We start from the raw sequence: 18,520 nt of genomic DNA on the forward strand, positions 1-18,520 counted from the left end.
CCGTTTACAATTTTTTTGTGTTATTTACATCTCCCTGGAATAGTTTAATTATATTACGTGGTTTGGATTTTACTACATTTTTATTTCTGGCAGTAGCATTCCTTACTTTGCTTAAGGCAGCAATATTCTCCAGAGCATTAATTTATGTAATTTTGCATTGAAAAGTTTGTGACGCTGCCTGTCAATACACTCAGCTATCTGTGCTCTTTTTACAGCTATTCAATATCTGGAGATCACTTCTTGGTCTGTATTCAGAGCACTAATCACAGCCCTCTCAATGACCAGTTTGCATTTTCTGGCAAATCCCTTTTGTGCCAAGAGACTATGTAAAAAGACAGCAATACTGTTCTTTAAAGTCTCAGCCACTGCCTGCCCAAAAAAGAGCATCTAGATCTGGTTCAGCTCAGATAAAGCCAAAGTGACATTTATTGGAAGTTATAATAGATAAAACAGAAGGCAAAAAGACCTTCAACACCTGACAATATCTACAAAAAGATCCTGACAATAAGGTGCTAAACTTTAGTTACAGAATCTTGAAAGCTACTTGTTTCCCAATGTGGTAAAAATCTCTTGGCTTTTTCTTAGCCAAAGCTTTCCCTCACTTTTAGGATAACGTTTCGTATTCTCCTTGGAGATTATGTATTTTTCTAACCATGTTTTAGATACAGTCCATTCCTCTTTTCATCCAAAAGGTCACATGCTTACAGGAGGCATGAAATATTTTGTGTTTGTTAGTTTTTGATAACCAACATCCTTCCCTGGAAAGTTGCACAGACAACCTTAAGTCTGGAATTTCCTAACATCAGTTCTTGAATTTGCAACCTTCACATTCCTTTAACATAAAATTTGGGGTGCAATTTCCCAAGTGTGTTTAAAAAGAAAAAAGAAAACTGAACCAGAAATTCTGATTTTTTTAACCATATTGACAACCCATTCCTTACCCCTCCCACTCCCAAACCTGGATCATCATCAGAGTTTTGACCTTTTGATCAATAGCACAGACCTCTAATCCTTGAGCTAATAGCATAACTAGTAGCAGTAGAAGGCTGTTATCTTCTGTGGACCAGGCTCAAGATGAGGATGAGATGCACTGTTTAAAAGTGGGTTTCACAACTATTTGCTGACAGCAGAGAAATGTAGAAATGCAGGACTCCTGGATTCAATTCCAGATTCTGGAGAGGCGTGTGCTCTACTTGCTACAGACCCCTTCTGCCTCTGGGCCCCCACTCTGACCCCACCCTCTCTCCTCCTCCGTGTGCCTGCGCCCCAATGCTCTGCCTCCTGCCTTTTTGTGGCTCTCCACCCCCTGAACACCGTGGCTTCTGTCCCCTTTCCCTCTGCCTCTCCTGCAGCCCCAGCCTGAAGCATACACAGGGCAGCTCTTCAGAGAATTTAGCTGCCAAAGTCTAAGAAGTCTCTACTGAAAGTGTGCCAACTGAGATTTGAAAGCCTCATAACTTGGCCAAATTTGGACATATTTTCACAGGGATGGCACAAGGGATATCCCTGACAGCACAGCAATCCTCCTTCCAAATTTAAAGCCCTTGTTCTAACATTTGAAGTCACTAGAGCTTCTCAACTAAATGGTTGTGAGAATTTTTTAACGTGGGGAAAACAGTTATTTCGACTAATTTTGTATTCAGAAACAACTGAACCATATTAGCTGAAACTTTCCAAAAGCAATTTAGCCTTAGGCAGAAACCCAACATGGAATATTTCAGTTTGAACAGTTAACGTTTGGTGAAACTTATAAACAACTGAAAACAGGGTCTTATAATAGAATGTGTCACATAAACTGGACTATAGGCTCTACTACCAACTCTGCCTATAATCATGTAATAATTAGAATATGTACTCTTCAATAATTCATTACTCATAAGAACGGCCATTCTGGATCTGACCAAAGGTCCATCTAGCCCAGTATCCTGTCTTCTGACAGTGGCCAATGCCAGGTGCCCCAGAGGGAATGAACAGAATAGGGTAATCATCAAGTGATCCCTGTTGCCCATTCCCAGCTTCTGGCAAACAGAGCCTAAGGACACCATCACTATCCATTGTAGCTAATAGCCATTGATGGACCTATCCTCCATGAACTTATCTAGTTCTTTTTTGAACCCTGTTATAGTCTTGGCCTTCATAACATCCTCTGGCAAGGAGTTCCACAGATTGACTGTGAGTTGTGTAAAAATACTTTTTTGTTTGATTTAAACCTGCTGCCTATTAATTTAATTTGGCAACCCCTAGTTTTTGTGTTATGAGAAGGAATAAATAACACTTCCTTATTTACTTTCTCCACAGCAGGCATGATTTTATAGACTTCTATCATATCCCCCTTAGCCGTCTCTTTTCCAAGCTGAAAAGTCCCAGTCTTATTAATCTCTCCTCGTATGGAAGCTGTTCCATACCCCTAATAATTTTAGTTGCCCTTTTCCAAACCTTTTCCAATTCCTATACATCTTTTTTGAGATGGGGCACAAAGTCACAATGATAGTTATATCTACTTCACATGGGACTTTGATCTAGAATTCGGTGATGACATTGTTAGATTTACTTGCAGTAACCAAAATTCATTCTGTATTCTGTAGTTAACATCCTCTTTTTGTGCAGAACTGCATTAATATGCTTATGGGAAGTTGGCACAATGATAGTTCATTTGTGCAATCCCCAGCACAGCTCTTACTATAGGTAATTGAAAGGCCTAAATAAAGATTCCAAAACAATTAAGCTGTAGAGTTTGGTTACAGCTGTCATAGTTTTCTTTCATGCATTTTATTTGGGTTCTTACAAAGGATGTGGCACATGGTTTTTGTTCCTCCCTTTTGGCTACAGAAAAAAAAATCAGCTACAGATTAGGGCTGTCGATTAATCGCAGTTAACTGATGCGATTAACTAAAAAAAAATGAATCACGATTAAAAAAATTAATCATGATTAATCACAGTTTTAATCACACTGTTAAACAATAGAATACCAGTTGAAATTTATTGAATATTTTTGGATGGTTTTCTACATTTTCAAATACATTGATTTCAATTACAACACAGAATACAAATTGTACACTGCTCACTTTATATTATTATTTTGATTACAAATATTTGCACTGTAAAAAAACAAAAGAAACAATAACTTTCAATTCATCTCATGCAAGTACTGTAGTGCAATCTCTTTATCGTGAAAGTGCAACTTAGAAATGTAGATTTTTTTTGTTACATAACCGCTCTCAAAAACAAAACAATGCAAATCTTTAGAGCCTACAAGTCCATTCAGTACTACTTCTCATTCAGCCAATCGCTCAGACAAACAAGTTTGTTTACATTTACAGGAGATAATGCTGTCCTCTTGTTATTTATAATGTCACCAGAAAGTGAGAACAGGCATTCGCATGGGACTTTTGTCGGCATTGCAAGGTATCTACATGCCAGATATGCTAAACATTTATATGCCCCTTCATGTTTTGGCCACCATTCCAGAGCACATGCTTCCATGTTGATGATGCTCGTTAAAAAAATAATGTGTTAATTAAATTTGTGACTGAACTCCTTCCCTAGGGGAGAATTGTATGTTTCCAGCTCTATTTTACCCCCATTCTGCCATATATTTCATGTTATAGTAGATGACCCAGCACGTTGTTCATTTTAAGAACACTTTCGCTGCAGATCTGACAAAACTCAAAGAAGGTACCAATGTGAGATTTCTAAAGATAGCTACAGCTCTCAACCCAAGGTTTAAGAATCTGAAGGGCCTTCCAAAATCTGAGAGGGATGAGGTATGGAGCATGCTTTCAGAAGTCTTAAAAGAGCAAAACCAACAGAACCCGAACCACCAAAAAAGAAAATCAACCTTCTGCTGGTGGTATTTGACTTAGATGATGAAAATGAACATGCGTCAGTCTGCACTGCTTTGGATTGTTATTGAGTAGAACCCATCATCAGCATGGACGCAAGTCCTCTGGAATGGTTGTTGAAGCATAAAGGGACATATGAATATTTAGTGCACCTGGCATGTAAATATCTTGCGACATCAGCTACAACAGTGCCATGTGAACGCCCGTTCTCACTTTCAGGTTACTTTGTGAACAAAAAGCAGGCAGCATTATCTCCCTTAAATATAAACAAACTTTTTTGTCTGAGCAATTGGCTGAACAAGAAATAGGATTGAGTGAACTTGTAGGCTCTAAAGTTTTATATTGTTTTATTTTTAATGCAGTTATTTTTTGTACAAAATTCTACATTTGTAAGTTCAGCTTTCATGATAAAGAGATTGCACTACAGTACTTGTATTAGGTGAATTGAAAAATACTCTCTTTTGTTTTTTACTGTGTAAATATTTGTAATAAAAATAAATATAAAGTGAGTATTGTACACTTTGTATTCTGTGATTATAATTGAAATCAATATATTTGAAAATGTGGAAAACATCCAAAAATTAAATAAATAGTATTCTATTGTTGTTTAACAGTGCGATTAATTGTGATTACTTTTTTAATCGCTTGACAGCCCTACTACAGATTAATTAATCAAAATGTAAGTTTGTCATCATTACCTCACAAGGATACAGAGGCAAATATTTTAGGTCTTCTGTAGTGCTAAGACCAAATGCATTTTTTGACAGAATCAGACAAATGATTTTATATATTCTGCTCTGGATTCTGCACTCATTCATGAAATATTAAAACTATATCCAGTTCTATTTTTCTTCAGGGAAGTGAAGTTTGTCAGTTTGAATGATATCCTATTCAATCTCCACATTTAAAAATAGCAAACATGAGAGGGAAAAATAGGTTTTGCATCATTGTGGATTCATAAAATTACTCTTCATTTGGAAGAGAAAATATGATGGTAGCCTTTAAATAACTGCAAAAGAGCATATTTCCTTCACTTTCCCACAATTTAAGAAATATATACATTTTCAAAAAATCATATTTTAGGTTGATCGTATTTGCAGTCCATAGCTCTTTGGGAAGCAGAGCAATATTTGAGAAGTCTGGGGATTAGATTACTAAATGTATTTGTCCATGACCTTTTAATACTGAAGACTGAAAAAAGACTAAAGAATGTAAAAGCTAATCTGCTGCTAATATGGGATGTCAGAGGCTGACATTTTTACTTTACAAATGTGGAACATAAATCTGTGATAGTGCATATTTACAAAAGGTCTTTATGAAAGTTCAAGAGTGTGACAGCTAACATTTAAGTGTCCTCATTATTGACTTGTTAACTGTTATCTTCTTTTTAATTTCTCCTAAATGATTTCTTGTTACTTTAAGTAGAACCAATTTTTTTAATTGCTAATTGGTAGTGAAAGTATAAAAGCACTGGAGATATAAAATGAAACTTAAAGAGAGAAAGCATTAAAAATGAGTAAGTATTTCTGGCATTTGCAAAACATAAATGAGGGTCTGTTTATTTTATGAATGCAAAGAGCTGAAGTGGTGGTGTTCTTAATACTACTTTTTGTTACTTTGCAGGTCTGAAGGTGAAAGCTCAAGAAGCGTCAGGTACATGTTTACATTGTCATTTCTTCCTTCTGTCACACAGTCCCTACAGAACTGGCTATTTTAATGAAACAATGTGCTTTGATTTCTGGCTGAATGCTGCAAGTAAACTGTGTTTTGCATTAAAAAGGCTTGATTTAAAAGCACAAAACAAAAGAGAGAATGTTTTACAATCTTTTTTAACTTTTATTTTAAAATTGGTCCTATTTTACACAAAAATAAAAAAGCATGCTATAGTCACTGTGTTTCAATTAGGACCAACAAACAGACAAACACAATGTTTGCTGGCTTTGTTGTCTAGCTGCAACAGACTGCAAGAAGGTTTAGTTCAGATTTGTGTACAAGAGGATTTTCTGTACCTTAGCAAAACCAAGACTGGGACAGCCAGGCAACATAATTTCATTGTCATTTCTAGTGTTTCTTCTTACCGTGTAGCATGTTGGCCACTACTCTAGCAAAGGAGTGCACCAACTCTTAGTTCTAGGGCGTAACCACTGTCAAATTCCATGTCAATACAAAATGTCCCTCTGCTCTCATGTTTGGTTGTCTTTGTACAATCCTGTTTCTTTTACGTAACAAGGAAGAGAAACTCCTTAGATTTTCTTTAAATTAGTTTGATTTCACGGAGATCCTGATGACATTGGAAGATTTTGATGGTTAGGGCATCAGACCTTTAATGCATTTAACATATTTTATCGTTATTGTCTTGGATTTGCCTCACACACTGAAAATATATTTCTCTTCTTTGTCATAGTTGTGAACTGTGGAACTCTTAATGGGCATTTAAAATCAGTCAGAACTTTAAAAACTGCACACTTGGAGCCTGTTTCTGCATTTCAATTGCATTCATACTCCTTTTAGCTACAACAAATGTGTTGATGCGCAAGCAATGCAGGCTTGGGTCCATGATTGCTAGATTGAGAATGGCAGCCACAAAATCTCTGCCTAAGTTTGCAGTTTGCTATATTCATGGTTACCATGTTTCCCCATTTGCTGGCATTGTAAGCTATTCCCACCAGAAAATCACTACCATGAAAAAATCAACTCTAGGCTGCTCCAGTCCGGAATATCTGCAAAAACTCACAGACTTGCAGATTAATCAGTTTCATATTTGTGTATCAGACATCAAGGGATTTTCTAAAACATGAGTGAAAACTCTGCTCAGAATCACACACCAGCTTTCTGTGCCTTTCAGCTGATTGCTTAATTAGGACACTTTCCAATAAATATCAAATCAATGTGGAACTGACCTGCATGTGGAATAGAGTGTGGGAGAAGCGGAAAGCGTGTTCTGTGCATACAATAGGAGAATTAGAATAATTGGCCAGTAGTTAGGATTGTAGTGAAGGAGACATACGCAGATAGACAACTGCCTTAAATTAGTAATTAGCATGGCCTCACATTTCTAGAGTTGAAGAAGAAACTATTCTTCGTATGGTATATTCAGATCATTCATAAAAGAAGGAATAGATAGTTACTGTTGGTAAAGCATTTGGAAACACATGCTATAAATGTGCTATCTACTGAATTTGTCCCAATGAATAAAACACTTAAATCCATTTTAAATTTGCCTGAAATAAGGACTGAGTGAAAACTGAAAAGAGAACATAGAATTTTGCCTGTTTATTTAGTTATTATGCTGGGAAGGGGCAGTAGAAAGGCCCCCACAACTTAAACTCCTTCCTGGAGTTGCTATAGGTTCCCTTAGTTGTCAAAGATATTATAGGTTGTGTACACAACAGTATCTGTTGGTAAGCAATTTTGTATTGCACTGAGTCCAATGGCCAGGCAGTGGAGTTTGACCACTTTGATAAATAATTATTTATAATATGCAAGTTCATTTACCCATAATCTCTTCTTATTCATTGCAATATTGATCTGCTTAGGGAGCAAGTTAAAAAGAAAAGCCCAAAATAGCTAAAATCACATTGGGTTATATTCTGATCTCATAGGTTGAGAATCACTCCACTGAAGTCAATAGAGTTACTTGAGACTTACCGTGATGTAACTGAGATAAGATTCTCGCCCATGATGATTTCCTTCTTTGGCATTTTGATTTTGTTGATTTGCCCTTCTTTGACTTTACTGCTAGCAGCCATTTTCTTATTGCATTTGGTGACTGGAAAAGGATGATCTGCTATCTTCATATGAAATCACTATGGAGAGCCTATTCTACATTCAAGCATGTGTTTACTAAAGGTGCAATTCACCCATAGAGGGCCTGCTGAAGTTCTTCTACACTATGGGAGTCCCATGATAGTCTAGAGGGTGTAGTCTAGAGGGTGCAGATAGAGCAGAGATTCCTCTACAGTGTGGAGGTCAGTTAGCCTCCATGCTACCTTCAAATAAATATGTATTTATCTTTATAAAATGCTTTGTCTGGGCCCACCCCATGCTCTGAGTATGAAGCCCATAAGTTAGAATTATATAGTGCAAAAACCAAAAGAACTTGACAGTAAGTATCACCAGCAACTATAACAAGGATAATAAAATAAACCCAAACTCTTCAGCCCTCCACACATCTTTTCCTCTAATGCTTGGGAAAATAGATGGGATCTGTAGCACTCTTGGAAGACTAATAAATCCAGACTTTGGTGAACTGGAGTAAGGGACTGAGTTGCAAAGCTGGGGAATGCCCCGCCAGCAACATCCTGCTTCTTATAGCAAAGAGGTTGTCTAGACTGAGCATCTTCACATAACGAAGCTGTGACAGTATAGCGCAGAGAGAAGCATCATTTCAGGTAACCAGATCTGAAACCATTTAGTCCTTTAATGGCAAACGCCAACACCTTGAATTCCTCCCAGAGGATAGGTGTAATGTTCTTTCAGCATGAAATTCTTCTCAGCACTAGCACTAGCTTCAGTTTCAGAGTGATCTCAGGGTGTAGCCCCAAGTAAAGCGTATTACACCAATCTAAAATAAACCAGCACAAAGGGTGTATTTAGGAGTAGGCCAGAGCTAACATAAATCTAATCTAACCAGAAATCCCAGCACATGGGGTGACAAAGGGACAGCATTTGCTATTTCAGCCTATGGGGTATATTCTATACCCTACACAGTCCACTTATGCTGAGATTTACAGAGAGTGGGTGAATTTAATCCAAAATGGCTTTATATCCTTTTACCTGTCTGTGTTCATGCTTTTTTTCCTTCTGATCTTACTACTTTTGCTTTGCTTTGTTTTCCACACAAAGGCCCACTTTTCTCTCTAGGTAACATCTTGACTTTGTAGTCAAGTTGCTTGTATTGTTTTGCTTCTTTATTACTTCTTTCATAGTGCACAGCTCAAGGTGCAATTTAATCATCTCAAATGAGGCGATGAAGGCAGTTTAGGGAGCAGCACTTCAGTTCTGTGACAAGAAGAAATAATCATCATTTCTCTACACAAATGAATACATCAGTGAATGTAAAAATGCTGGACAGATCAATATGCTGACCATAGCGTTTGTCAGTTTCTTCTGCCAAATTGTTCTCAGTAGAATCCATGAAGTAGAGTAGAGAGGCAAGATGCTGCAGTCTGGTGGCAATCCAGGAATAAAATGCTCAATGTGAATATTTATTGGACAGATAACACATACTACGAAGGGATTTCATTCAGGGTTTGTTTGATACACTTATAGATAATAAACAAGAAAGAGAGCAGTGGCTGGAATTCACATATGTCAGACTCTTACTAGCTACAGTACACAAAGAAAACAGCAATTTCTACTAATAAATGTACCATTTCACAAGCACTGTTTTTGCAAAGAAGTCAAAAAAATAAGGTGTTTGTAGGATTGGATAACTAATGGGATTGATAATGAGACATGGTGCTGCTTACCCCTAGGTCATCAAAAGGCATTAGCATCCCCTGCTGTTTAGTGGCCTAATATATGCAGAAGGAGTCTTAATTGACTTCCTTTCGGAATATTGTCCAAGTTATAGCAACCAGTACCATAATTAGCTCTTATGTTTGCAGTCTCAGCAAATGGACGTGGAAATTGCGAGTAGTAGGGGAGTGGGCTCCTCTCCCTCTTGTAAATGTGCTCAACGTAGGTCAGAGCTGAGGCGTAGTGGAGTGTGGGCTAATTAACTCCTGTGACTCTTAGTTCCTTATATTAACAGAAAGATGGATTAATTTAGTTGGCTCAAGTGCAAGTTTAATACATTAGTACCAGTGTTGTTAATCTACCATATAAAATTTAATACTAGCAGGTTCTTTCTTGTTTACCAGTACAGAATTTTCCTTCCCCTTCTGTATAAATGGGCTAAGAAAGGATTCTGGACAGTTACAACAAAGCTACAAATGGCTGTATTTTTGCAATAGTATCAGGAACTTTCTCCATTTTGTTAAGAAATAAAATAATAATATTAATGGAATAGTTGACTTAAATGCAGTGTTATGAAATTCAAATGCTTGGTAAGATTTGGACTCAAAGAATAGATTATTTCCTTTTTGGGAAGGAAATGAGTACATGCGATACAGTAGTCTGTGTCTAACTTACAATATGTTTATTATTTGTATTATGGTCTTTCCTGGAGGCCGAGCTGAGATTGGGACCCCTTTTTACTAGTAGTTGTACAAACACCTAGTGAGAGCTGGTCTGTGTCCCAAACTGCTTACAGTCAAAATAGGACAGAACAGATAGAGGGTGGGAGGAGAAAAGTCTCATGATATGTGGTGTTTTTGTTAATGACCCAGCTCCTGGAGTCATGTGAATACATCAGAATCTCAGCTTTAAAAGTAACAAGTTTCTAGCTGCCATGATTGTGGAGAAAAGCTTGAAAATGTGAATTCTGCAACCTCAAAAAACAAACAAAAGCAGAAGGCAAATAAAAAGGATCCTCTAAATTTTCTTCTGAAATTCCCACCACCCTTGGAGATGTACTATAAACAAGATGCTGGAAGCTTCTGGCATTTAACTACTATTCTCCAACCCAGCTCAGTCTAAATCTAGACGAGACATTGAAATCCACCAAAACTATTGGCTACCAGTGTCTTGTTTATACTATAGCTTAATCCAAGTCTGATCTAGTTTACACTCAGGGCCAGTCATGCCGCCATCTATTCTGGGAATGCAGGGTATGTAAAGGTGAGTTAAAGCCACTGCAGGAACTGAGCAAACACACTGGATGTAAACATGGTTCTAAACCAGTGTTTCCCAAACTTGGGATGCCACTTGTTCAGGGAAAGCCCCTGGCGGGCTGGGCCGGTTTGTTTACCTGCCGCATCTGCAGGTTAGGCTGATCGCGGCTCCAACTGGCCATGGTTGACCGCTGCAGGCCAGTGGGGGCTGCGGGAAGTGGTGCGGGCCGAGGGACGTACCGGCCTCCCTTCCTGCAGCCCCCATTGGCCTGGAGCGGCAAACTGCGGCCAGTGGGAGCCGCGATCGGCCAAACCTGCGGACGCGGCAGGTAAACAAACCAGCTGGGCCTGCCAGGGGATTTCCCTGAACAAGCGGCATCCCAAGTTTTGAAAACACTGCTCTAAACACATGGCTATGTTAAATACTGCAAAACCAGTTGCAAGTTGTCCATTTACCAGAAGTATTTTGATTACTTTTGTGAAATGAATGCTGCAGCTGCTGCAGCTAACAATACACTTTGAATGCTCTGACAGCACATTTTGTGCCTAAAATTAAATAAATGATCTCCAGGTGGAAAATTACTGAAGGTAACTTCTCATCTTTAATAAGAGAGTGTTTACCTTCTAAAACAAGTAAAACTTGCTAGTCCTGCCATTGAATCAATAAAATTACTTGACGAACAATACTGTGTAGAACGTTAAATATGTTTTGTAAAATGTGGTAAGTTTGCTGTCATATTGAGTTTTAGAGCATATTTGATTTAGAATCCTAGGCCTACTGTAAATATAATTTTTTTTTCTTTATTGTAGGTCTCCCCCACCCCACCCCCAAGAAATTCTGAAATGTAGACAATGTATTTTACCTAACTGAATTTACCTTTGGGCACTATGTTTTTCATAATTCTTGTTGGAAAAACAAACCCTTTTTAAAAAGGTAGATGGGTCATCTTTAGAAAGAACCAAAGAATCCCCACACAACCAATTTCAGTCCACATTCAGATGACACCAGAGCATTTGTGCCAGTCTCTGTGGATGTGTAAGACCAACAGACTCCGGTCGTCGGGGGGGATCAAACCTGAGACCTCTGGAGCTTAGTGCATGAGCCTTTACTGCGTGAGCTAAAAGCCCACTGCCTGTTAGCTAAGGCTGTAGAGCAAACTCATTAATCTCTCTCTCTAAGTGGTCTCGGTGCAAGTAGATGGGACAGAACACCAGACCCAGGAGGTTTGTGGGTTACACATGGATGTATTGAGCTGCAGTATAAATACTAAAGAGTTTCCCCTTGATAGATGGTCTTTCTTAAATATTTGGTTTTGAAGTACTTACCTATGTTTTGCATATGAAATGGTATATCACATAAGATCATAGGCGCCAAGTTTCTAATCTGCCGGGGGGGTGCTCCCCCTGGCTCCCTGCAGGCCCCGCCCCCACTCCACCCCTTCACCCAAGGCCCCAGCCCTGCCCCTTCATGCTCCTTCCCCACCCAGTTCTGCCCCTCCCCCAAGCACACTGCTCCCTTTCTCCTCCTCCCTCTCCCCCAGTGCCTCCTGACACAGCGATAGAGTTGATCCGTAGTAGGAGCTGGGAGGGAGGGGAAGGCGCTGATTGGTGGGGCCTACTGGCAGGCAGAACACACTTGGGGAAGGGGGAGGTTCTGGTGGGAGGGCTGCCAGTGGGTGCTCAGCACCCACCACTTTTTTTCCCGTGGGTGCTCCAGCCCCGGAGCACCCACGGAGTCAGCACCTATGCATACGATTGTTACATCCGAATAGGGCACTTTTGTTGAGTTGCTTGAATTTGATGGTCAGAAGTTCACACAGCTAGATAGAGGAATTTGATGTTCAGGGTCTCTCTGAAGATACCTGCTCTTCACGCTCCAAACAGGCACATCAAAGGAAGTGCATGACAGTGTACATCAGCTGATCGCATGATGGTGCATATGGAAAAAAACAGTGGCCTAAAAAGTCATCAGGCCCTGGCCAATACAGGACTTTATTTCATTAGTAACATTTACTCTGATTTTACTTAAAAAAAAAAAAAGTCAGAAAGGCTGTGATCTTACAGTCCTCACTCATTTTAGTAGGATTAATGTGACTAGTACCTTCACTTCAGTGGTGGTTTTCTTTGTCTGTGTGTTCTTCCAGATCAATAAAGATTGCCCATAACTTGAAAGAACACTTCTGGAAACTGAACTTCATTAAAATACATTTTTGTTATATTGAAATGTAACAATATTATAATATTGGTTTGAGGTTATTGGGGTTCACACTGTTTTCAATATTTATATTGTGTTATTACAGTAAATATGATCTACATATTTAAATTAACTAAAGCCATTAAAATAGATAGTTTGAAAATTTACTTTCCCCAAGTCATAAACATGTATACATGGATCTATTAAATAGGTCCATCCTTTTAATTAGCTGTGCCTTTTTTCATACAGCTGTGAGTAGAAAATGCAATTTATTTTATGAGTCATTTTAATACAATGTGACAGAGCTCAGAATATTTACTATGAAAAAAGTAGTATAAACCGTCACTTCAAAGCTTAGAGAGACATGGTGGGTGAGGTAATATTTCTTTATTGGGCCAACTTCTGTTGGCGAGAGAGGCAAGCTTTCAAGCCACATAAAGGTCTTTCTCAGGTTTGGGAAAAGTTTCAGAGTAGCAGCCATGTTAGTCTGTATTCGCAAAAAGAAAAGGATTACTTGTGGCACCTTAGAGACTAACCAATTTATTTGGTACTCAAAGTGTCACAGCTAAATACATGTGCTAACTACCTATGCTAAATTATCTGTTCCATCAAGGTATTCCAAGTGTCACAGATAATGTCTTCTGCAGTCTCCACAGTATGCATCCGATGAAGTGAGCTGTAGCTCACGGAAGCTCATGCTCAAATAAATTGGTTAGTCTCTAAGGTGCCACAAGTACTCCTTTTCTTTTTGCGAATACAGACTAACACGGCTGTTACTCTGAAACCTGAGATAAATACAAGATGTCAAGACCACAGTTCCTTAGAATATGTGCTATGTATGCTAAGCTATGTTTGATCTAGTATTTAACTGTGACACTCTGAGTACCTTTCCCAGACCTGAAAAAAAGCTCTGTGTGGCTTGAAAACTTGTCTCTCTCCCCAACAGAAGTTAATCCAATAAAATATATTACCTCACTCATGTTTTTTCTCTAGTATCCTGGGACCGACACAGGTACAACAACACTGCATACTTCAAAGCTTGTAAGAATAGCATGAAGCAACACCTCAGAATGAAAAAAATCTTTTTCTTACCTCTGGATTACATAGCTGAATCTTTAATAGCTCTGACAGGCAACAAAAAGACAAAGAACTCAAGAATGTGTATGGTGTGGGAATTTCAAAAGAGGAGACTTACATACTTGTCGTTTTCAATCAGTGTGAGTCTTTCTGTCAAGCAAGACTGTAAAAGAATTCACTAGCAGCACTGTTATCTACCTTAAATTTCACTTTGGGGAGTCATGTGTACTCCCCCCGCCCCCCGCAGTGTGTGGCTACACTGCAGTCATAGAGTGTGGTTTGTATAGACATACCAGAGCTAGCTTTAATCGAGTGAGCTCAGGAATTGGTGAAATGAAGCCATGGCTGCCTGGGCTTCATGCTGGGCTAGCCACCTGGGTGGGTCCAGGCAGGCTTATACAGACTGTACTGAAGCCCATGCTGCCACAGTTTCACCACTCTCGTACTTGATGTAGCTAGATTAAAGCTCTCTTGGGTACGTCTATGCCAGCTGCAATCACACCCCCATCACTTCAGTGTAGACACATGTTGCGAGACACAGGGCCAAATCCTCATCCTCTCTGTTCCAGTGCAGCAATACAGAGGGGCTATAAAGAGGGCACAATACTTTTTCCCACCCTCAGGGAACTGCAGGGTGGTGCAGAGCTGGTGTACCCACTCAAAGCCATCCTTCCACGTAGCCGCTGGTGTAGTAACATAACCAGTGCAGTAGACCTGGTCAAAACGTTTTCAGTGAAACATTTTTGAGAACCAGGTTCACATCAGCCTCTTTCTCTTTGGCCCAATAAATATTTAGTTTATGTATACAGCATGGAACAGCTCTGACAGGAGAGACTGAGACAGTCTGATTCTATAACCCAGTTCTTCAGGCACTCACCTCATAGGTGTTGCCAGCAGTGCCCTTCAGAACATCCACTGCAGCAGCCTCATAGGGTCCTTGCTGTGCTGGCCCACATGAAGGGAGAGGATGACTGGGACCTTACCCCCCAGCCCTTTTGTCCCCTTTCAGGTATCTCACACCACGGAGTGCTAGGAGGGAGCAGGGAGAATAGTCCCCATTGAGATTCAGGCCTGTTCCTGCACAGGAGGGCAAAGGTAGTGGGGAGGGGCTGGTAAGAATTGGGCCCTGAGAAGGAGTTTCAGATCTGAGCCAAAGAAACATCTAACAAGAAACAAAGCAGCTCTGCACAGTTATTTTACTTTTATTGATTGATTTATTTAGAAGGAGTTTATTAAAACTCAGTGTCTGCTTGCAAATCAATTTTGAGTAAAATAAAGGTATACAGAGCCACAATATCAATGTCATAGTTTAGGGGTGAGTCACATGAATGTTCAGTTACTGTGTCTTCTCTCTGATTCACTGACTGCATGTGACAGGGACCTTCTCTGGCTACTTTAATTGTGACATACAGACTTTTCATATGGTATTTATGGTAACCCTAAAAAATTAACAAAATTATCACTTAGTATTAATCAAACTGGGATTTGGTCCTGCTTCGAGCAGGGGGTTGGACTAGATGACCTTCTGGGGTCCCTTCCAACCCTTATATTCTATGATTCTATGAAAAACTGTTACTTTTCTAAATAGACTCTTAAGCACCAACATTGAAAAGGTCAGGTTGACCCTTCAACTTTACAATAGACAGGAGAACATGCTGAGTTGCTTCATATTAATTTCCTTGGCACTTTTATTGTTAATGGAGATAAAATGGACAGAATAGGTATTTTATTTTAAAAATATTTTAGATCTTTATGAAATTGCTTATACCTTTTTAAAGCAATAAAATACATATAATATCATTAGACTGAACTTTATGTATGGTAGTGCAATACATTCATTTTACAATGTTGTCAAAACTTCAGCAGTGCATTTTATAATTAACACACTCTGTATTAGAACCAAATAAGTTTGTTTTTTCAGTGTCATCACTAAATAAGCTCTGGGTTGACACGAGGTGGTGGGGGGAGAGGAAATGGGTTGCTTCAGGAAATAAGGTTGTGAATGTAGTTTTTAAAAAGCAGTATAAATTGAAGACACATTGTATTGTGCAATTCGCAAATGTATTTAATGTGTGTACTGCATATACATACATGGCATACAAAAATACATGACAGTATGGAGTAAAGGTTTTAATACCTGGAGTTCAGAATGGTCACATTACTTAGAGGAGATGAAACCACAAATTAGGTCATCCCAAACAAGAGCTGACCTAACCTTTATACCACACCGTTAGGTGTTCTGTATATGCCAGGTAGTTAACACGAAAGTGTTTCACAAATATGTTAAGGAAGTGACAAAAATGTGGTGAGACAATTATTTGTATCCTTCCACCTGTACCTCGGTTATCATGGGCCTGCTGCTTATCTTATTTACATCCGTATTAAGCAGGAATATGTATAATTAGAATTATTCCCTGGATGTCTAACTTTGTGGCTTCTAAGGAAGGAAAAATTATAAATAAACTAGCAATAAACCCTAAAAGCATAACTCTACCCTCATCCTTCCCAGTTACACAGTTCACGAGCACAGGGATATCGAACACAGATAGACCATATAAGTTAGTGAGGTCGTAATTAAGATTTTGCATTAGATCATGAGAATTGTGGTGTGCGAATTGTGATACTGTATGTATTGGAAGTCTCAGGAACTTATTTAGACCCGCCGTCTATCAGGAAAAGTGGTAAATGTGATGTGTTAGTTACAGTTTATTTCAGGAGGAAGCCTTAATGGGGCATTTCCTTGCTTGTCAGGGTTTGTGTGGGTAAGTGTTCCCCTTAATATCATTATATGTTATCACAGTAGCACTTTGGGGCCCCAACTGATATCAGGGCCCTATCTGGCTGGGTACTGTACAAACACTAGTTAGAGACAAGTCCCTGACCTGAAGAACTTAGTGAAAATAAACAAGACTGACACCGGGAATAGGGAACAGAGGTGCAGAGAAGTGAAAGCGACTCACCTAAAGTAACAGAAAAGGTCTGGTTTCAGAGTAGCAGCCATGTTAGTCTGTATTCTTTAAAAGAAAAGGAGTACTTGTGGTACCTTAGAGACAAACAAATGTGTCAGAGACAGCCTAGAAATCTTGTCACCTGCCTCTCACCCCAATGCCCTATTCAGTAGAATCACATTGTTTCTTGGCTTTTAATGAAGCTTTCACTTTGTGGGAAAATATATAAGATACATGCAGGGACACTACATAATACGTGCATCTTTAATCACGTTAAATTTGGAGTTTGATAATTAGATGCAATGGTGTGTGTGTGTATTATCTTTAAGCATATGTAATTACTTATAGAAGTGCTGGAGTATGAAGATGCCAACGTATTAGCTAATAAGCATTCTTAAAAGGTGAGTAATGTTTTCCCTGTGAATCTCCTAATTAGAAACACGCATCTCTTCCTATTAACATTTTAAAATTAGATTAAGCTCCTATTAATACATAACTGTAACTAAATGTTTTCTCCAGTTGTTCTTGGAGCCTATCAAAACAAATTAGCCATTTATTTATTAGCTCAGTCTTGGACTGGTGTATGTATTTATATGCAAGGGAGATAAGCCAAAACTGGATCTCTAAGGATGCAGCTGCTTTTTTAGCATAACCTTCGTGTGCTCCAAGTACCCCCATTAACCTTAGATATTTTCCATTGGCCTTGTTTGGTGTGTATCTGCTAAGGACCTGTCACAATGGTGGATCCACATACATATAAAAAACTCATGATTCATCATTTTTTCATAATACAACTTCACAATATCAGCTAGAATTCATAAGCTGCACAGACATAGCCCCAATTCATCACATCCTCATTTAATATTGTACTTTCCTTGACAACAGTAGAGATGCTCCAGTCTTACACTAGTGGTACAGAAAGCAGAATTTGGTGATTTTTGTGTGTTGTAGAAGTGGAATGGGAGTCAGGACGTGAGCTGTGTAAATGTGATGGGTTTCAGAGTTTGCATCCAATCTCACTTAATGGGAGTTTGCTTCCATTATCTTTCCCTGAACTTTTAAAATGGAATGCATGCAAAAAACTCAAAATTCACTCAGTTGCAGATGGTCTTAAAATAGCATTCCTTCACAGTGCTGGAAACCAAAATACAGCAGCATCAGTGCTGTTTTTAATCACTTGGAAAAGAGAACTAGAGAATGAAACTAACTGTAAACAAGATTTTCAAGAGTGTCTAGTGGTGTTAAGTGCTGTAATTTTTTGAGTGCCCAACTTGAGACAATTTAAAAGGGTGCTATTTTCAGAAAGCACTGAGCACCCACTCTCTGAAAATCCGGCCCCTTTAAAGTATCTTGGGTTGGCCATCCAAAAAAATTAGCCAAGCAAAATCACTAGGCACTTCTGAAAATCTTGACCAGAAAGCAAAATTGCCAGTCTAGTGTCACTGTTTAAGCTGAATGAAGTTTAACAGTTAACAAATCGTATAAATTATTTAAAAGATTAGCTGTTTTAAAAGCTTTTGGATTTAAGAAACAAATCATTAGTAATATAGGAGAAGCTTAAAAACTACTTTTATATTGAAGCTGTCGCTTGTAGTTTTAATAGAACTATGATTGAAAAAACAGAGAAAAAAATAACCACTGATGTAAAGAATAATGTATTGTTTGGATTAAGCAATCTAAATACAAAACTAAAAGAGTCAGGTAAGCTGTAGTTCTGGCACTGAACTGGCCGAATCATGACAC

General features: G+C 38.7%; 1 protein-coding gene across 8 annotated transcripts in view; it reads left to right on the forward strand.

Annotated features, from left to right (window-relative positions):
* The window catches only part of IQSEC1 (IQ motif and Sec7 domain ArfGEF 1), a 718,662-nt gene that overhangs the window by 193,779 nt on the left and 506,363 nt on the right, over positions 1-18,520 (forward strand). For all 8 annotated transcript variants that reach the window (XM_075130532.1, XM_075130544.1, XM_048858459.2 and 5 more), the window contains exon 2: positions 5,466-5,495. In XM_075130532.1, coding sequence (XP_074986633.1) covers positions 5,466-5,495 — 30 coding nt within the window. The remainder of the gene's footprint in view (positions 1-5,465; positions 5,496-18,520) is intronic.

The sequence above is a fragment of the Caretta caretta genome, chromosome 7 (assembly GCF_965140235.1).
Source record: "Caretta caretta isolate rCarCar2 chromosome 7, rCarCar1.hap1, whole genome shotgun sequence".
Taxonomy (NCBI): domain Eukaryota; kingdom Metazoa; phylum Chordata; order Testudines; family Cheloniidae; genus Caretta; species Caretta caretta.